The following is a 21,913-nucleotide window of genomic DNA, read 5'->3' on the forward strand; positions in this document are numbered from 1 at the left end:
ATAATGCATATTGCATATTACTTCTCTGGGTTTCTGATCCCTGAAGCAGCTGAAAGAAATGACATAAGCCAGAACGTGTACACAGCAATGTTGTTTTGACATTGCTGTACATAATTTTCATTTTATGGGACGCTTTTCATCGTGTGCACATATCTTTAGGCTGGGATCACGCTGCGTATTTGGTGAATATTTTCTTCTCATACATTTCACTTAATCTCATCCACATGCTGCATCTATACTAAAAACCTGATGCCTAAGTGCGGAAAGTATGCCTGGATTTTGATGGAGAAACACTGCAAATTTCAGTTAAGAAAACCACATGCAAAATCTGCACCATATACATGTGTAAACGTAGGCTAAGGGCTATGTGCGCACGTTGTGTTTTTCGTAGCGTTTCCGCAGTGTTTTAAGCAGCAGCGTCTCATTGTCAAAATGCATGAGTTTTGGTTTTCAAGCAAGATTTAGACAAAATTCGTGCGCAAGTTGCTTTTTTAAACGGAGCGTTTTGATTGTCAAGAATTTCACAAAATCTCTGCATTTAAAAATACAGCATGTCAATTATTTTGTCCGTTTTGCCAGCATTTAGCTTATTGAAGTCTATGAGATTTTTGAAAACGCTTCCAACATCATAAATATTGTGTTTTAGGGTACTTTCACACTTGCGTTGTTTTCCTTCCGTTACAATCCACCCTTTTGTAAAACAGCGGAATCCATTAACAGATTCCGCTGTTTCCCATAGACTTGTATGGTTGACGGATTGTGCCAAAAGGACCTGCATTGCTTCCGCTGGGCGACGCTGCGTTGCTTCCGCCCAGCGGGAGGAACGCAGCATGTAACGTTGTTTTGAGCAGCGGAATCCTTGGGACTTTATTTTGTCTCGCGGTGGCCGAACGTTCAGCTGAGCGCCCGCCAGCATGCCCGGATGCCGGCAAGTGACAGCGCTCAGCTGAGCGCCCGCCGGCATGCCCGGTCGCCGGCAAGTGACAGCGCTCAGCTGAGCGCCCACCCGCCAGCATGCCCGGCCGCCGGCAAGTGACAGTGCTCAACAGAGTGCCTGCCCGCCGGCAAGTGACAGCGCTCAGCTGAGCGACCGGCTGCCAGCTATTGAGAGCGATCAGCTGATCATTCACAATAGTCTGCTGCCAGTAAAACTGTAAAGAAGAAAAAAAATAAAAAAGCTTTCCGTTGTTTTGTACAATCCGTAGCATTCGTTGTGCCACTATATGCAACGCATCCGTTGCATCCGTAACACAACGCAATGCTACGGAAGCCGTCCAACGCAAGTGTGAAACTAGCCTTACATGCATTTTTGTTGCAATCCGCATGCTTTTTTGACATCAAAAAAAGCATGCGTTTGGGCCTGGAAGTGAGGTCAAGAGGTTTACTGTTGCTCTCACATCCAGCCCTAAATAATATCATAGTCGTAATATATTTATTAATAATTTTAATTAATACATATTATTATTTAATATAATTTTTCAGAATATTCACATTATAGTGAGTAGAAGCAGGAAATGTCAGCTTTTTTTTTGTCTCATGGTGTTTGTGTAAAGAAATTTTATTTTACATTGACAAAGTTTTGTAAACGCATCAAAATTTAAGCATGGAAAATGCATGGAAAAAGCGCTTAAAACGCATGCGTATTTATTGCGGGTTTTTTGACAAAAATGTCAACATCAGAAACTGCCAGAGGATGCATTTATTTCTGCAATGGACAGGACGCAACGTGCGCACAAGCCCTTAGACGAGCGTCCCTGGGGGCCTTCTGGCTGCAGATCCCAAATAGTTGAAAAGCACTGACGATTTTATTGCAGAAATACAATGTTGTATCACAGGGATATATGAGGCTGTTGTGTTCGGTGCAGGAGAGCGGCAGTCAGTCCGTGCGGTGCGTTCTGTGTTTGAATGCCTGAATTCAGACTAACATGCAGATTTAACCCAAACAGCTCCAGTGCTGAACAACTGCTGAGTATACAGCAGGTTGGACCTGGTGCACCCATGCATTACAGGGTCAAGCATTAGGCTATGTGCGCACGTTGCGTACTAGCCCTGCAGAAATTTCTGCAGCGATCTGAAGAGCACATGTGCGCTTTAGATCGTTGCAGAAATGTCCGTAGTGAGCGCCGATTCCATGCGCTCTGCCTGCAGCTCCTGCCATAGACAGAGCAGGAGCTGCCGGCAAAGCGCAGGAAAGAAGTGACATGTCACTTCTTTTTGCGCAGCGCTTCGGCAGTAGCCGAAGCGCTGCGCTCTTAGACGCCACGTGCGCACGGCCCCTGCACAATCTCCATAGACTGTGCAGGGGACGCTGGACGCATGCAGTTACGCTGCGCTACAAAGCGCAGCGTAACTGCATGTTTTTACGCAACGTGCGCACATAGCCTAACTTGAATAGTTGGCATATGAAACAACATTTCCCCAGAGATGACATTGCCCTTATTTTTCTAGCAATTTTGACCCTTTGTTGGGGGTCATAGGCACTGGAGTTTATGAACCTTGCTATAGATCAAATACATAGATATTTTTTCAGGCTACATTTGAAACAGTTTTTTCTCTATTTCTGAGAGGGACACAAGTGATCAGGGTAAAAACAATAAGGTATTTCCACGCTAGACAAAACACCCTGAAGAGCACTCAATTTAGTTCCATTTCCTGAAATCTGATTGTGTAGATCAGCGGGAATTACTACATAAATACTTTCCTGCACAAACACATGGAGGCGACTTTCCAAGACTTGCTGAAAGTTTTTCAAAACTCTCATGGTGCTCAAGACCCCATGCACACAACAACGCCGTGTGTAGGAGTACCTGCCATAGCGAATGCCGGTCTAAGGGTATGACCTCACTTTGCATCGTCCTAGTTGCATTTCTAAACCCACGTTTTGGAATTAATTTATTTAGCCAGCCAAAGTTGCCTTTTTCAGAAATTTAGCACTAAAAACGCATGCGTATTTATCGCGTTTTAGATGCGTTTTCAGCGCTAATTACATGCTTTTTCCTTTGCGTTTTCACAGATGCGTTTTGAACATCAAGACACTGCTAAATAAAGATTAAATAGTCAAACAGAATGAAAAAAGAGAAAAAAAAGCAAAACATATAATTTTTGAATTATTTTAGAAAATAGTTATATTTCATGAAATTATAGCGGTTTTATCATATTTATTGCTAAAATAGCAATAAAATCATAATTTTCAAAAATTTAATTGTCGGACTGTGTGTGTGTGTAAATGGACATATTATTCCATTATTTCAATGTCTGAAAAGCATGTGTTTTTGAAGTAAAAAACGCAGTGTTTCTGCACCTAAGGCTAGGTTCACATTTCCGTTGTTTTGCATCAGTCACATGCGTTGCTTGACGCATGTGACTGATGCGTTGTACAACGGATGACAAAGAACAGAAATCATTGTCGGACTCCGTTGTGTGCGGGGGACGGAGTGCGAGGGGGGCGGAGTGCGAGGGGCGGAGCCGTGGCGCTGAGTACGTCAGTGCCGCGGGGACTGCAGGGCTGGGGACAAGTGAGTGTGTGTGTGAGTGTGTACACATGCGGAGTGTGGGAGGGGGCGGCCTCCTTGCACACGTATCCAGTGTAAATATCGGGTAACTAACAGCAAAGCACTTTTTGCTTGGTTACCCGATATTTATCTTGGATACCAGCTTAGCGCAGGCTCCCTGCACCCGTAACCACTGTAAATATCGGGTAACTAACCAAAGCGCATTGCTTGGTTACCCGATGTGTATCCTGGTTACGTGTGCAGGGAGCCAGAGAGAGCATGCGCAGCAAAATCCTACGGATTGCGCTGCTCAAAAAACGTTACAGGCTGCGTTGCTCCCACCCGGCGGTCAGTTAAACAATGACTGACCGCGACGCAGTGGATGCAACGCAGCATCATCAGTCGCAATCCGTCACTAATAGAAGTCTATGGGGAAAAACTGGATTCCTGCAAAATATTTTGCAGGATACCGTAATTCCTCAAGGCGATGGATTGTGACTGATGCAAAACAACGGAAGTGTGAACTTAGCCTTAAAAGCATATAAAACGCAGGAATTTTGATGTTTGTTGCTTTTTGATACTTCTCATTGACTTCAATGTTAGCAAAACGCTGCAGAAATGGCAAAAACAACTGACATGCTGCTTCTTTGAACGCATGGTTTTTGCCACAAATTATGCAAATTAAACTCAGCGTTTTAAAACGCAAAGTGCGGACAGGAAATCGTCACTTTCCATAGACTATTATGGAAAAGCAAAACGCATACCTTTTGGCATGAAAACGCTGTAGTTCAAAACGGACCTAAAAAGCAGCTGAAACGCAGGTGGAAACGCAAAGTGCGGTCATACCCTAAGGCCGGGTTCAGACGGTCTATGTATGGACCACAGTGCCCTGAACAACAGATTCCTGACCCGAAATAACAGCCTCAGGAGGCCTGTACCCGGCACGGCATTTCAGACTATAAACTGACTGAGATACGATTGTCTGAACAAAACCTAAGGCTACATTCACACATCTGTAACTAGTATTACCATCTGAGACAGAACGACAGATTTTTTTTTTCCCCAGGGGTTAAACTAGTTGCTTCTGTTTTGTTTTTGATTCCATGAGAAACTAATGCAATACAGAAGCATGTGAAGCCTTCTGATTAGCATCATGCTTCATGGATCCACATTGACTTTTAGGCCAGAGTCACACTAGCGAATGCCTCGCGTGTAACTCGTGCAAGTCTCTCATCGAATCACCCGGCACGGCCGCACACTCTGCATACAGGAGCGTCTGAGCTGCATAGAGATACATGCAACCGACCCGCTCCTGACAGGAGAGTGTGCGGCCAAGCCGGGTTATACCATCAAAGACTCACGCGAGTTACACGCGAGGCACTCGCAAGTGTGATTCTGGCCTTATGGTGGAATCTGACACATAAATCAGATTAGAATAGGATCTGCTCTACGTCTCACGGATCTCACATCGGGGTCTGTGATATTCATAGATGTGTGAATATCCATTAACTCTATGGCTCTGTGTATTGTCAGGTAAAAAAAAAAATAAATAAATGCAGCCATTACTCAAACATTTCACATTAATGTGTGAATACAGCCCTGGACAAACACACAGGAAGTTTTTAAAAGTGCTGTAAAATCAGGTCTAGTTTTAGGTGGATTCATAAAAATATGTACCAACTCTAGTATTAACCCAAAATGTATCTGTTAATATTATTATATAGTTGATTAAAGCACCACTCTAGCTGTGTTTTGTTTTTTATTTCCATACTGGAGTGCTGCTCTAAATCTAATCCCCTGCCCCCATCTCATACTCATCCACTGGTGTTTTCATCTTCTATCACCACCACTCCTGTAGGGCTATGTGCCCACGGGCGCTCGTACCTGCGGATGTATCCGCAGGTACGAGCGCATGTTTCACGCAGCTGCCCGCCGGCGTCCGCAGCTATTGTTAGCTGCTAGATTACAGCGGAATAGCTGCGGGAAACATGCGGAGATTCATGCAGCTTACCTGCGGACGTCCCGGCCTCTTATCTCCATAGCGGAGGGACGGGACCTCCGCAGGTAATTCCGCATGAATAATTGACATGCAATTATACATGCGGATGCCTACTTTCGCAGCATGGTCGGCAGCTGCACTTTCCGCAGCATGGACACAGCACTCCCCATGTCCCATAGGATAACATGGGGAGTGACTGTACATGCTAAAACCTGCAACTTTATCTTGAAAATCCAGAAAAATTTGCAGGTTTTCCGCGGCAAAATCCGCAGAAACAAGGCCCCGTGGGCACATAGCCTTAGTCCTGATGATTTGTGACCTGCCAGCATTTCCGTGAGTAAGAAGTTGTGGTCAGAAAATGGCACCAAGAGACCGGAGTGATGCCGAAAGGATATATTTCGTTTTATGTGCAGACTTTCCCCATAGACTTTAATGAAATGCAGAAAACATGTAGGTAACAGCTGCATATATGGTTTTTAGTGCATATCTGCTGCATAAAAATTGCATGTAATTTGCACATGACTATCAATATTCTCTTCTCAGTGTCAAATACAAGGAGGCATCATAAACAAGGGATTTTAATTTAAACCATGACACACTCAAGGCACTAAAATTTTTGATACTTCTCAATGACTTCAATTTTAGCAAAACGCTGCAGAAATGGCAAAAACAACTGACATGCTGCTTCTTTGAACGCATGGTTTTTGCCACAAATTATGCAAATTAAACTCAGCGTTTTAAAACGCAAAGTGCGGACAGGAAATCGTCATTTTCCATAGACTATTATGGAAAAGCAAAACGCATACCTTTTGGCATGAAAACGCTGTAGTTCAAAACAGACCTAAAAAGCAGCTGAAACGCAGGTGGAAACGCAAAGTGCGGTCATAAGGACGAAGATGGCCGAAAGAGGCAGCGCCGACACCGGACAACGGAGACGCCCATTAGGCCCACCGCGCGACCGTTAGGTAAGTATTATAAAGTGTTTTTTATGCTCTCACAGCGGCCTGGGCTCTTATATACAGCATGTTAGAATGCTGTATATAAGAGCCCGGTGGTGGTGGCCGCAGGTTATACGCCAAAAAAGTGGTGACAGGTTCACTTTAAGCCATTTTTGTCCAGCTCTAACAAAGTGGAGGGAGCTGAGGTGGGATGGGGTGAGGTGACTGCAGCACATCAAATTCATGAAAAATGGCAGCATTTCTTAGGGTACTTTCACACTTGCGTTGTTTTCCTTCCGTTACAATCCGCCCTTTTGGAAAACAGCGGAATCCGTTAACGGATTCCGCTGTTTCCCATAGACTTGTATGGTTGACGGATTGTGCCAAAAGAACCTGCGTTGCTTCCGCTGGGCGATGCTCCGTTGCTTCCGCCCAGCGGGAGGAACGCAGCTTGTAACGTTGTTTTGAGCAGCGGAATCCTCAGGATTTCACTGCGCATGCTCTTTTTTTTTTTTAAATCACAAACTTTATTTTGTCTTGCGGTGGCAGAACGTTCAGCTGAGCGCCCGCCCGCAAGTGACAGCGCTCAGCTGAGCGCCCGCCGGCATGCCCGCCCGGCGGCAAGTGACAGCGCTCAGCTGAGCGCCCGCCCTCCGGCATGCTCGGCCGCCGGCAAGTGAGAGCGCTCAGCTGAGCGCCCGCTGGCATGCTCGGCCGCCGGCAACTGAGAGCGCTCAGCTGAGCGACCGGCCGCCGGCTATTGAGAGCGATCAGCTGATCATTCACAATAGTCTGCTGCTGGTAAAACTGTAAAGAAGAAAAAAAAAAAAGCTTTCCGTTGTTTTGTACGATCCGTAGCATCCGTTGTGCCACTATATGCAACGCATTCGTTGCATTCGTCACACAACGCAATGCTACGGAAGCCGTCCAACGCAAGTGTGAAAGTAGCCTTACATCCCAAATCTTACTCCAGCAAAAATTAGAGTAAGATTTGTGGCGAGATTCACACAGAGGTGCACGTCACTTGTCAATCTCCACTAACCCCTCATCAAGACCAGCATAAATATCAACAGTATAGAGGGATCAGGGACATAGTTTGGTGCAGAAGTGGCATAACACCGGACCCATGGCCAAAGGTACAAAAAACATTTGGGGCTGTTGCAGACATCCATGAAGGAATTATGAAAAATCAGAGTAATCAAAGAAAACAATTATCCTTGTCTGCAGAACAAATGTTGTATACTGAAATGGCTTCACCTAAAGCCGTAGTGTCAGCTGTGCAGGAGCTGAGGTGGTAACCAGAAGGGTGCGGAGCATTGTAATCCACTACTGGATCTGACTGTATGTGGCCATTTGGACCTGCTGCACTACATAGAACCATGCTTCATCAGAAACTAACTGGGTATGTTAGTCCAATTCTGAACTATAGGTGCTGGAACAAAGAAAAGGCACACCAACAGCCACACAATCTAATGAATATTGGGACATCCCTACTCTCCTCCGATTGCAAGCATCAGGGAAAAGAGGGCAGGCCATGTTTGATTTCCAAATAACCAGATGCTTTGTCCTGCCAGGAGATGAGCCACGGTCAGAAGTGTTAGGCTAGTTTCACACTTGCGTTGGACGGCTTCCGTTGTGTGACGGATGCAACAGATGCGTTGCATATAGTGGCACAACGCAATTCTACGGATCGTACAAAACAACGGAAAGCTTTATTTTTTTTTTCTTCTTCTTTACAGTTTACCGGCAGCCGACTATTGTGAATGATCAGCCGATAGCTCTCAATAGCCGGCGGCCGAGCGCTCAGCTGGGCGCCCTCACATGCCGGCGGCCGGGCGATCATCTGAGCCCCCTGACATGCCGGCGGCCGAGCATGCCGGCGGCCGGTCGCTCAGCTGAGCGCTGTCACTTGTCGGCGGCCGGGCATGCCGGCGGGCGGTTGCTCAGCTTCGGCCACCGAGACAAAACAAAAATAAAAATAAAGTTTGTGATTTAAAAAAAAAAAAAAAAAAAAAAAAAAAAAAGCATGCGCAGTGAAATCCTATGGATTGCGCTGCTCAAAAATTTACATGCTGCGTTCCTTCCGCCCAACGCAGCGTCAAAATAACGACGCTGCGTCGTCCAGCGGATGCAACGCAGACACTTGTGTTATAGTGCGTCGTCCATACAAGTCTATGGAGAATAGCGCAGTGCGTTAACGGACTGCGCTATTCTCCATAGTGACGGAATGCGCTGAACGCAAGTGTTTTTGGTTTGTTTTTTTCCTGACCAAAACCTAATCTTGTGACAGGAAATCTCCTTTGAGTCATCTGCGTTTTTGGTGCGTTTTATTTGAGGCGTTTTTGCTGCAGATTTGCTGCTTTTTTTTCTACAGAATGGGTTGTATCGATGAAAAAACGCCGCAAATCTGCAGCAAAGAATTGACATGCTCATTCTTTAAAAACCTGTCCAAAAACGCATGTATTTGACAAAACAGGAAAAAAAAACAGATTTGTGTGAGTGTGCATGAGATTTCAGAAATCTCAGAGACTTTGCTGGGACTGTAAAAAGCAGCTTTTTATTAGCATGGATTTGCATAAAACCAAGGCAAATCTGCAGCTAAAAATGCTGCAAAAACTTACCAAAAAAGCCATGTGTGAACATAGCCTAACCTGCTCCCACTCACATAATGAAAGAAATACACATGCATACAGAAATGCACGCTCTGCTGATCTGACAGTGCATTTACGGGTCATCTATGAAGACTGCTGTGGGGTGTCTGATGGCTCCTATATTTATGCCCATATACACTTCAGGATGCATTCCCATAGTTGTAAAGCTATGTTCACACAATACTTTTTTGTTGCTTTTTTTTCTACAGGTAAGGCTATGTGCAGACAGTGCGTTTTTCGCGGCGTTTTTGCGCGTTTTTCGGATGCGTTTTTGGCTTTAAAACTGCATGACTTTGCTTCCCCAGCAAAGTCTATGGCTATGTGTCCACGGGAGAATGTAGCTGTGGATTTTTCTACATCAAAATCCGCAGCTTTCCCGCAAAATCCGCACCTTTTCAAAGGTGCGGATTTGCCGCGGAATTGCCGCGGATTTGATGCGGATTTTGGTGCGGATTTTTTTTTTTCCCCCCCAATTTTAAAGTCAAAATCCGGATGAAAATCCGCAACAATAATTGACATGTTGCAGATTTTTCCGGACCAAAATCCGCACGAAATCCGCAGCGTGGGCACAGCATTTCCAAAATGCCATAGAAATGGCTGGGAAGTACCTGTGCTGCAGATTTTCGGGAAATCCGCGGATTTTCCGCGAGAAATCCGCGGCAAAATCCGCGCATTTTCCGCAGCGTGGGCACATAGCCTATGAGTTTTCATTTTTGCTGTTCGCACACAACTTTTTTTTTAAGTTGCGTTTTCCAGCTTAAAAAAAAAAATGGACATGTCAATTTTTTCCTGCGTTTTTCTGCGTTTTTCCCTAATGCATTGGAAAAACGCAGAAAACCGCAGCAAAACGCAGCCAAAAACGCACCAAATCGCGGTACAAACGCATGCGTTTTTTGCTGCGGGTGCGTTTTTTGCGGCCAAAAACACACAAAAACGCAGTGTCAAAAAAAATGCATGTGCACATAGCCTAAAACCTGCTCTCTTGGCAGTAAAAAAAGATGCTTTCAAAAAGCAGGTTTTGTTGCGTTTTGCTAGGGTTTTTTTTTATGCAGATTGTGTCATTTGTCTACAGTACATGTTTAATAAAGTTAGTAGCATTCACACAAAAAAAAGCTACAAAAACCCATGGTTATGTTTTTGCACTCTGCTTTCTATGGTGAAGAAATGCTGAAAAAACACTGAAAAACTTGACATGCTGCAGGTTTTAAAAAAGCAGCAGTTTTCCAATTCAGTCAGGGAAAAAAAAAAATCAATTGTGTGTATGACATTTCTGGATTCTGGTCCTGTAAAAAGCAGCTTTTAATTTGCATATAAAAACATGTGTACATAGCCTAAGGCTTTGTGCGCACGTAAATGCTGAAATTTCTGCAGTGATTTGACAGCACATGTGCACTTCAAATCGCTGCAGAAACACTGCGTAATGGATGCAGTGTCACAGAATAGATGCTGATTTCATGCGCTCTGGATGCTGCCTCTCCCATAGACAGAGCGGGAGCAGCATCCAAAGCGCACAAAATAATTGACATGAGGCTTTTTTGAACGCGTGGATTTGGGTCAAAATTTTAGCACCCAAATCGCTGTGTTCAAAAAAGCAACGTGCGGATGGATTATGCACAATCTACATAGGTTGTGCTGGGGACGCAGGACGCATGCATTTACACTGCAGTGCTAAACGCAGCGTAAACGCATGAATTTACGCAACGTGCGCACAAGCCCTTAGAGTTGTGTTTAGGAGATTATATTTGGAGTCAGAATTGGGATGGAACTCCATTATGTGTGATAAGAAAAGCGTTACTGAATGTTTTGCTTTTTTTTACCTTTAAGAATACGACATTCTTTGACTTCAATGTCAAAAAAGGCTAAAAATAAAGGAATGTAAAAATGTGCAGTTCTTACCTGCTGATACATGTTGTCTATAAAAACTGTTCATTACCTGAATTACTCTGAAAAATGCAGAAACAAGTAAAAACATTAAGGTGTATGGTTCTCAGCTGTACTGCTAATGTCCAGCCTGCTGTGTGTAACTGAGGCCTTAGGCTATGTGCGCACGTCGCGTAAAAACATGCAGTTACGCTGCGCTTTGTAGCGCAGCGTAACTGCATGCGTCCTGCGTCCCCTGCACAGTCTATGGAGATTGTGCAGGGGCCGTGCGCACGTGGCGTTTAAGAGCGCAGCGCTTCGGCTACTGCCGAAGCGCTGCGCAAAAAGAAGTGACATGTCACTTCTTTCCTGCGCTTTGCCGGCAGCTCCTGCACGGTCTATGGCAGGAGCTGCAGGCAGAGCGCATGGAATCGGCGCTCACTACGGACATTTCTGCAGCGATCTAAAGCGCACATGTGCTCTTCAGATCGCTGCAGAAATTTCTGCAGGGCTTGTACGCAACGTGCGCACATAGCCTTAAAATGCTTCATCCTGGAAAATGTCACCCAAAACTGTATGGACTGTGAGCATAGAGGCTGTGGTGCTGCGCAGTCAGAACTGGTCCCTACAATGGAGCCTTGTGTGCCGCCATATGGCCCTCAGCACAGCACTGTATCACATGGGTATGTATCCAACTAAAAGAACATTCCTACACCTTTATATGAAATACCCATGCAGCCATTCACAGATTGGAATTTAGTAGGTTTTTTTTTCACCCCCTTCTACTTGAAGAAGCAATCCTGGCCCTACTGATATTTTTGTGCCCCCTTCTAATTCATAGCATCATAAAAACCTAAGATGTTTGGGTCAGATATTGAGGCCATAATACAGACGAGAAAATATTACCACAATACGGTCAAAGGACCTTAGGCTTGTGCGCATGTTGCATTTTTTCATGCGTTTACGCAGAGTTTTATACTGCAGCGAAAACGCATGCGTTCTGCGTCCCCAGCAAAGTCTATGAAAATTCAGCAAATTCCAAGCGCACATGGCGTTTTAAAACGCAGCGTTTTGGATGCCAAATTTTTGACAAAATCGATGCGTTCTAAAAAGCAACATGTCACTTCTTTTGTATGTTTTGGATGCTTTTCCCATTCTGTCTATGGCAGAGCAAGCATCCAGAACGCATGAATTCTGCATCCATTCTGCATTCAAAAGACATCCAAAATGCAGCGTTTTGGCTTCGTTTTGAAACGCACATGCGGTGCCATAACGCTGCAGAATATTTGTCACGGCAGAACGCAACGTGCGCACATAGCCTTACTTTAGGATCCACTCCAGACCAAAAGCAGCAACTTAAGCAATGTAGATCAAGGCCTACACTTGGCAGCCGTTCTTTACATGTGTGCTGCAAAGTAATAGCAGAAGTAATGATAAGGCCTCTTATTACAGAACAGATCTGTGGTGGGCACAGGTGGTGGGTGAGTGGGGGCTCACTATTTGCTACCAGAATAGTGAGAAATCTAGGAGGTGTCAATAGAAAACTATAACAGCTAGCACTGGACACGACTGGAAATACATGGCAGGGCACCAGTACAAAGTGCAGGCACCTAGATTCCTTAATAAGTTTGCTGCATCTTTTACCCTTCATTAAATTTACAATTGTTACAAGCAGGTGTAGATTTGCGCTATAAGGCCCGTTTCACACGTCAGTGAAAAACACTGACGTTTTTCACTGGCGTGTAAAACACGCACATGTCCCTCCGTGTGCCGTGATTCACGACACACGTGGGTTGTCTAAGTGCAATCCGGGCTCCGTTCTCCGTGGCCCGTGATTGCAAATAGAGATTAACTCACCTGTGCGCGCTCCCACTCTCTATGGTGCTGAACACTCCCGCGGTGCAGCATCCGGCCGGCGCTGACCCCCGCAGCAGCTGCTTCCGGGTTGGCTGTGTTGTGCATTCATGAATATGCGCGACAGTAATGAGCCAGCTCAGAAGCAGAAGGCAGAACAGACTGCACAGAGCGCGGCTGAAGCCGAGTGAGTACAAATTATTTTTATTTTATATGCACGTTTTTTTCTGGCACGTGTTTCACAGATCACACCACTGCGTGGTCCGTGGGACATCAGTGATGCCAGAAAAAAAATGGACATGTCTCCGTGCGGCAATCACGCACACGCGGGTATGCTGCACGGAGACAAGGTCAGTGAAAAATCACTGATGTGTGAGCAGACCCATTCATTATAATGGGTCTGCGTATGTCAGGGATTCTGGTACGTAGAAAAAAAAAAGCACAAACGTACCAGAATCACTGACGTGTGAAGGGGGCCTAAGTCATGTAAAATTATGGTGTAATCACAGTAAACTTGTTGGCCCAGAGAAGCCCCTGCACTAAACCTCTGCAATTGTCTTGTCACTTTTGAACAGTTGTGAATAATGTGCAAAGACAGAGCAAGAAAGCTTCGCGCCAGTTATTGTTAAAGCGGTTATCTACTTTTAGCTTCAATTTGTTTTTAAAAAAAAAAAAGAAACAGCTTTAGGCCTCTTTCACACATGTGTAAAACACACACATTTTGCACGGTTCGTGGTGTAGGTGTGTGTGTGCACGTGTCCATGTGTGTGTTCAGCGTGTGCTGTCCGTGTGACATCCGCGTAGCACACTGACAGCATAAACGTTTATACTTACGCTGGTTTCACATCAGCGTTTTCCTGCCGCACTCGCAGATCCGGCACAAGGACAGTACAGTACATTAAAGTTCACTGGCAAGTTCCGGGCACATGCGGTCATGTGACCGGAGCATGTGACAGCATGTGACCGGGGCTTGCCGCACTGCCTGTGAACTGTATTGCCCTTATGCCGGATCCGGCAGTGCGGCAGAATACCGCTCATGTGTTTGTACCCTTACCTGTCCATGGTGCTGCTGTGTCCGGTGCCGCTGCTGCTGCTTCCTGTTGGAGGTGCAGTGAATATGAAACGAGCATAATGAGCGGGGGTCGGAAGCAAGTGACAGCAGTGCTGGAGACATTAGCGGTGGAGACAGGTGAGTATAGAAAAGCATTTTATTTCTCAAACACGTGGTTTTCTCCGGTACATGTCACACTGATATCACACGGAGCACATCAGCGTGCGGTCTGTGTGACACCCACGCTGCCGGAGAAAAATGGACATGTCGGCATGTAGAGCACACAGGCACACGTATGCTCCACACGGTCCACGGGAAAACATGCACGTGTGCGCAAACCCTTTGATTTTAATGGGTCTATGTGTACCCGTGTCTCCAGTACGTGTGAAAACAGACTCACATGTACCGGAAACACGGATGTGTGAAGGCGGCCTAAGGCTGTGTGCGCACGTTGCATTATTGCATGTATTTACGCGTATTGCAGCGTAAATGTCCTGCGTCTCCAGCACAATATTTATAGCTTGTGCATGACACGTGCGCACGATGCTTTTATGAACGCAGCGATTTGGGTGCTAAAATTTTGACCCAAATCCGTGCGTTCATAAAAGCAGCATGTCAATTATTCCGTGCGCTTTGGATGCAGCTCCCACTCTGTCTATGGTGGGGGCAGCATCTCAAGCGCATGAAATGGGCTTTTTTCTACAAAAAAAACTGCATCCATTATGCAGTGTTTCTGCAGCGATTTGAAGTGCACATGTGCTGTCAAATCGCTGCAGAATATTCTGCAGTTACGTGCGCATGAGCCCTTACGCTCCCTTCCTGGGTGCATTGTTGACCTCAACTGGTCTGTTATTATCTGCAGTGCTAACATCACATGTTCAGCGCTGCAGGCAATCAGCAAGTCCAGCAGCTCTTGCAATCAACTCGTGCAGAACTGTTGGGATGTCAGCTTGATGTCTATTCTGCAGAAAATAAACCGGGAGAACATTGGAGACTCGGCACTGAACCCAAGGCAGGTGAGTAAAGTACAGTTTGTTTGTTGTTTTATTTATAAAATGATCTGCAGCCAGTGAAAAGGAGTTTTCTGAAACTAAAAACACCCCTTTAGGCCATGTGTTCATATTTAGTATTTGGTGAGGGTTTTTTTACCTCAGTCTTTGTAAGCCAAAACCAGGAGTGGGTGAAAAAATGCAGAAGTGGTGACATGTTATACTTGTCCTCTGATTGTTCCACTCCTGGGTTTGGCCACAAATTTGAGGTAAAAAAAAACCTCTGCAAATACTCAATGTGTGCACGTGGCCTAAACGGCAGTGGCTTCTTTCGGGAGGATATTATTCACTGCCATATTGCATACATTCAAGGAAAGGATGGAGGAATGTAACACGAAGTTCAAGGAGAATTGATGATCTTTAGGATCTGCTGGAATAAGAAATCTGATGAATTGAGTCACCATCTTGCAAACAGTAGATCTATAAAACAAACAAACAAAAAACTGCTGCTGATGTCTTAAGGCCACGTCTCACTAAGCAACTTCGCTGCTGAGTCACGTTTTTTGTGACGCAACAGCGATCTTGCTAGCGATGTCACTGTGTGTGACATCCAGCAACGACCTGGCCCCTGCTGTGAGGTCGCCGGTCATTGCTGAATGACCTGGACCATTTTTTGGTTGTTGCTCTCCCGCTGTGAAGCACACATCGCTGTGTGTTGCAGCGAGAGAGCAGCGATCTGAATGAGCAGTGAGCCGGCTTCTGCTGACGCTGGTAACCAAGGTAAATATCGTGTAACCAAGCAAAGCGCTACCCGATATTTACCTTGGTTACCCGATATTTACCTTGGTTACCAGCATCCGCAGCTTTTAGAAGCAGTCTCCCTGCTCTCTGCACACGTAGCCAAGGTATACATCGGGTAACTATAAGCAAAGCGCTTTGCTTAGTAACCCGATGTGTACCATGCTTACGAAGCACAGCGTCGTTACACGGGTTGCTGGTGGCTGGTCTCTGATCGCTGTGGAGATCTACCTATTTGACAGCTCACCAGCGACCATGTAGCGACGCTCCAGCGATCCCTGCCAGGTCAGATCGCTGGTGGGATCGCTGGAGGGTCGATTAGTGTGACGGTACCTTTAGTTCCAAACACCACAGGTCTAGACAGTCAGATTAGATAGCCCGCATGTGATTTAAGAAAAATAAGTCACGGGATAGAGCAGTACACAGCTGTGGAGCAGGAACGCAGCTGAGCTGTTAGGGGTACTGACCTCCAGGACACACACCATATTACCTGTACCGTGCCCACAGGTCTGTTTTACATATACGCAAGTCTGTGTTACGTGTACCGGGCCCGCAGGTCTGCGTTACGTGTACCGGGCCCGCAGGTCTGCCTCACGAGTACCGGGCCCGCAGGTCTGCCTCACGAGTACCGGGCCCGCAGGTCTGCCTCACGAGTACCGGGCCCGCAGGTCTGCCTCACGAGTACCGGGCCCGCAGGTCTGCCTCACGAGTACCGGGCCCGCAGGTCTGCCTCACGAGTACCGGGCCCGCAGGTCTGCCTCACGTGTACCGGGCCCGCAGGTCTGCGTTACATGTAGTAAATCCTCTGCTAGCCTCCAAATTCTCATTTTCATGAGACTCGAGAAGATAATCCATGCCTTCATTAAAAGAAAGGTCAAAGTAAGGGGAAGAGCAGTTGCCTTATCTACACCATGTTTAGTTGTATTCTGTAGATGCACAACACACCCTGATAATAATCTATTGCCCAGATTAATTAGGAAAAATGCCAAATAACCAAATGTTCTCCTTGATGACATTACCTGGTTATGCCTTTCATACCTGTTGGTGAAACACTGAGGGACCGTGAATCTGAAGATCCAGTATAAACGTGGAAGGTATAAGGATCGGCACACAAGGTTTCATTAATGTTTCCAAAGTTACTTACTGTGTTGGAAATGTTGAACCACACCTGGGAAAGTTACTGCTTAAATGTCTCTGAACACTCCCCACCAAGGACTGATTACCCTACAGAAATAATACCTGCTGAACCTTTCACTTCACATTACGCAAGACACAAAATCTAAGACCAAACTCGACAGGGCTAATACATCATCAAAAGAGGCAGGAACAGCTGAGGAAGTCGTGAAGAGGAGTACAACGCTCACCGTGGACCACTGAGCTAACACAAAAAGCAATAGAATTCCAGCCCCGCCATTGTGACCGAGGAAGGGAGTTATCGGAGTCTGTAGACCTGGATGCTGGTCTTTCAAGAATAATCTGACTTATGAGGATCTGCAATTATATAATGCAAAAATATCAAATGATGTGTCTGATGTCATGGGAAATGCACAGTATGTGGGTTTCTATCTTCCTAAAATAACCTAATTACAGTTTCTAAACTGAGTCCTGACTGATGACACACGAGCACAAAATCCCACAAGTCTGCAATGGAGCATGCTGGAGATAAGTGGTAGCGGTAGACCTATAAACACCATACGTGAGCTCCTGCTATGCGGCTCGTACACGGCCAGATCTGCTGCCTCATCCCTGGGATGGGTACAGCTCGGACAGCTTCTGGCACCATTACAGGCTGAGGACCAGGATAGAACAGCCCATGCAGTCCATTGTGGGGCCAGATTGATGAATATAATGCTTGCACAACATTCATTCGGTACAATAGTATTAATGTCTCCCTGATGCACTGTGATATTCCACAAACAACAAACATGATGTGATAATTACGTCTTATACAAATCTGCTGAAATCATGAGGCCCATCAATCACACTGATGATCTGATTTAAAACACTTTTTGATCAGATCATTTTCTCCTAAATCCTAGTTTCTACACACAGATCATGAATCAATATAACTATTTTTTTTTTCTTTACAAATGCACAGTGGGTCATATCTACATTGCATATATTCATTAGATGTAACATTTCTTTACTGCTTTTTCAATCTGGTTACGGAGGGTATCAGCCTGAAAAAAAAAAACATCCTGTGCATGTACCCTTGAATGGGGTTTCCAAAAATTGCAAGTTACCCCCTTACTCATCATGGCATAGGCAATACTTGCTGCTCTCTAGGAGCACATCCGCTGATACGCCCAGCCATCCCAAGAACGGGGAGCACAACCCCAATAACGGAGCTCTGCAGAGATCTGTTACCAGAGATGAGCATACTAAAGCTCCGCACAATGCATTGTCTGTGGGACTGTTGGAGAAAGCAGAGTACAGCACTCAGCTATTTCCTGCAATCCTATGGACCATGAATGAAGCTGTAGCATGCATCCTTCCATCATTCCATTCAAGAAAAGGCTCTGCAAGCCCAATTCTTGGGGTTTTTGGACAGGTGGACTACCCTGAGATCTGCAAGTTCTAACTTACAGTTTTGGTATAATCCCTTTAAGGTGACCATACATATGAGCTAGGTGTCCACAGCTAGCTCGCCAGATTCCCCCATAAACATGATCATTCGGCCAAGTGTGCAGGTGTTTTAAATGGGGATAATAAGCCGCTGCCAGACATCTCTATATTACACGGAGAGAGTTTTGTGGCCTGCACATAAATTGGATCAGCTAGTTTGGCAGCTTTAATCTAAAGGCCACGTCTCACTAAGCGACATCAATAGCACCATCGCTGCTAAGTCACGGGTTTGTGACGCAACAGCGATCTTGCTAGCGATCTCGTTATGTGTGACATCCAGCAACGACCTGGCCCCTGCTGTGAGGTCGCCGGTCGTTGCTGAATGTCCTGGACCATTTTCTTCAAAGGCGATATCCTGCTGGGCAGGACGCATCGCTATGTTTGACACTGTGACAGGGTCCCAATGACAGCAGAGATCGTTCTACAGGTCGCTACTGCGACTTGTATGGTTACTGAGTAGTTGGTAAGGTTTGACTGTGTGACATCTCACCAGCGACTTACCAGCGATCCTTATCAGGTCGCTAAATGTGACGGGGGCTTAATGTGTATGAGTGTACCAAACACATGAGATAATAGTTTGTTGACCGTGTTGATTTCAGTAGGGTCAGCCATCCATCTAATGTGTATGGGGGCTTCCCAACGCCTCTAACAGATGTCACAGGAGAGTAGTAAGTGGCCTGGTGAATTTCAAAGGCCGATCTTGTTCGGTGCAGAGTAGCGGTATGTTCAGAAAAACCAAGAATTTTGGGAGCGAGCAGATATCCATCCATGTAAAGGATATAGCCAGTGTTGCTGTCTATCAGCTCAGACTGTGTATTCTGGCATTGCTTGTACAAAGAATTTGCACGGAGGCTCAGTGTTATAGATGTTACACATCACTATTCACAGGGTAGGGTGCGTTCTCTTTTGGGAGTTTTTCATTTGCCTGTGGTGCTTGGCCCTACCCTGCATTCATCAAATGTTGCAAACAGCTGTCAAAACAGCCATCTATTAATACAATCACAAAATGCACAGCTCTCACCATATAGCACATAAGCAGCATTTATAGTCTACTGTATTACATGGACGGAAGATCTTAATCTACTGTATGAACACACGACCTGTCAAGGAATCTGCCAGCTGATCAGGCATGCCGGGGGGGAATCTGCAGACCACGTCTGACAATCACATTTGTTATTCTCTTGCTTCTACCACAGTTCATAAAGACTCTGTTTGGCCATACAAAGTGTGGTATCATCTAACCTTGACCACCCTTTACCAAGCCATAAAAATAGATTGATCTGTTTGTGTTTAAGCTCTATATACACAGCTCATGCAGACGGCACAAAGATGACCATTCCAGTGGCCACCATCAACAGGGCAGTAAGTGGACGGATAACTATAAACTGCCATACACATTACGTGTATATTGGCTGAACCTGCCAATTTCAGCTCATCCATGTGCATGAGGTCCTTCGGACTGTCCGTCAAGGGTATCCATCAGAAAAGATGAGGATCAAAAGCCATGAAACACCAACATGATGGGAACCCAGTAGCACACCTAAGACCTCGGTTCCACTTGCATTTTGCACGGACGAGTGCAGTCTAATAAAGCATCGGATTGCTCTCACTCTAGTGCAAAACTATCGGGCAGTGTCCAACTGTGATAGATTTCTCATGCCATAGCGGCATGCGGAATGAATCGCAGCATGCTGTGTTTGACAGCGAGTCTCGGCTCACTCGCACACATACAAAAGTCTATGGGAGCGTGTGAAACATTGCACTGCACTCGGATTTAATACGACTGCAATGCGATGCACGCAGAGACAGGCAGCGGAGGATATGGGGAGAAAGTGTTCCCTTCCTCTTCTCCGCACCTGTGATGCAATTGCGAGATCGGATCACAGTCACATGACCCTCGGCTGACGCTCGCAGCAGAGGGTTGTTAGCATATCGCTTCCAATGCTCTCGCATCAAAAGCTATGCGCAAGTGGAACTGTACCCTAACTGTCACTATAGCAAACTGAGAAACATTCTTATATAGAAAACATAACGTGTAAAAACCAACAGATAAAACATGCATACATCTGACATTATTTGTGCTGCATAATATAAAATGACAAACCATTGCCAGGAACATATACACTTCTGTACCATTACACAGAATCAGGCTACGACATTGGGAGCCCCCTATACTCCTACTATATGATGTCAGAAGTTTTCCTTGGTCTTCTCTGCAACCTATAGACAACCTTGAAACTTTGTACTATGGTTAATCATAGGCCCGAGAATAGTCCGCTTCCTTTAAGGACCGGGCAGCTGTCAGTGGCGGCCAGAAAAGTCCTGCACTGCTACAAAGAGGTTAAAACCCGTCCTATCCTATCCTTCTGCTTTCAGCCTCAGTAATGACACTTAAAGCTCATGATCCCCCAATAAAGAACTCTCCTACAGGCCTGCCACCTAACGTAGGTCTTCTTATGGCCCAGGGTGATCTTTTGGCCTCCTGGCTCTAGGGCCTGGGTGTGACGGCCACCACTGCATCTACCATAATTATTTCTCTTACAAGCACCATAAAAATCCTCCTACAAACACAAAAAGCGTCATAAATAAATGGGGACAAAATGAATATTATAAAATCATTATAAATAATGCAAAAATCAGCCAATGTTCTCATATCTTCACCAAGCAAATGTTTTTGCATTTCACACTATACTGGAGGTACCTAAAATGCTGTTGGAAGCTATATCTTGTCCCATAGGTTATACTTGTCAGTTTTTTTTTTATCCTACACTTCACAGAGATCAGCACTGAAGGCAAAAACCTATAACGCCACCACACCCAGTAAATAAAAGTGCCGTCACCAGGAGTACTCAGTCACTAGCTGTATGAAGGCTGCACAACATATGTATGCAAAACTTCACAGCTACATTGAAGAAATTCTGCACCCACCCATCTCTGACACGGACACTGTAAACTAGTATCAGTTCTGCAAAAAAACAAAATGTCATCACCCTATTCTTGTGTCAGCTGCTTGCACAGCGAGGCTGACAGTGCTGCATACCTTATTTCCCAGGAGCTCTGCGTCCTCACTCATATCCTGCACTGATGAGCAACCACAACATCAGACTGTCTCCTCACTGTGCTGGCAAACCCCACCGTGCCTGCTACGTCGTCAGGCTCTTCCCAAACCTCATGTACACATGACAGGAGGCCATCCCAAGCTGCAAGAGCCTTAGTCTCCACCCAAAGGAGTGACTAACCCTTTACTGGCACATAATCCTCACCGGCCATGCTGACGTATAACACCTCTGCACACAGCCATCTGTATATACATCACACAGCTCCTACTACATAAAACTCATATATTAGGAAAAGAAATACAGAAATATTTCCACAGTAATCAAGACTTACAAAACAAAGAAAGTATAAATGCATTATTGGATCTGAAATTATAAGTGTAGCCAAAAATACAACACAACAATACAAATAGCAAGTATGGTAGTTTGTAGTAGTAAGAAGTAATAGTAAGCCCTCATTCACATGTCCATGTGGCACGTCCGTACATATTATAATCTATGGTGCTAGTCACATGTAAGAAGTAGTAATAGTAAAGCCACCTTTACACATCCAAAAAACTGTTTTGCACAGTTCATTGTGGAGTTCTGTGAGCCATTTTTG

At 45.4% G+C, this 21,913-nt stretch overlaps 1 protein-coding gene across 9 annotated transcripts in view; it reads right to left on the reverse strand.

The window, feature by feature from the left end:
* The window catches only part of CAST (calpastatin), a 330,646-nt gene that overhangs the window by 149,852 nt on the left and 158,881 nt on the right, over positions 1-21,913 (reverse strand). For 2 of the 9 annotated variants that reach the window (XM_075325077.1, XM_075325076.1), the window contains exon 1: positions 21,297-21,457. The exons of 6 other annotated variants lie outside the window; for them this stretch is intronic. In XM_075325077.1, coding sequence (XP_075181192.1) covers positions 21,297-21,329 — 33 coding nt within the window. In that variant the 5' untranslated portion in view covers positions 21,330-21,457. Of the gene's footprint in view, positions 1-21,296; positions 21,458-21,913 lie in introns of those variants that run through there. One more of the 9 variants, XM_075325078.1, reaches the window with a different exon arrangement.

Source organism: Anomaloglossus baeobatrachus, chromosome 1, assembly GCF_048569485.1.
Source record: "Anomaloglossus baeobatrachus isolate aAnoBae1 chromosome 1, aAnoBae1.hap1, whole genome shotgun sequence".
Classification (NCBI taxonomy): Eukaryota; Metazoa; Chordata; class Amphibia; order Anura; family Aromobatidae; genus Anomaloglossus; species Anomaloglossus baeobatrachus.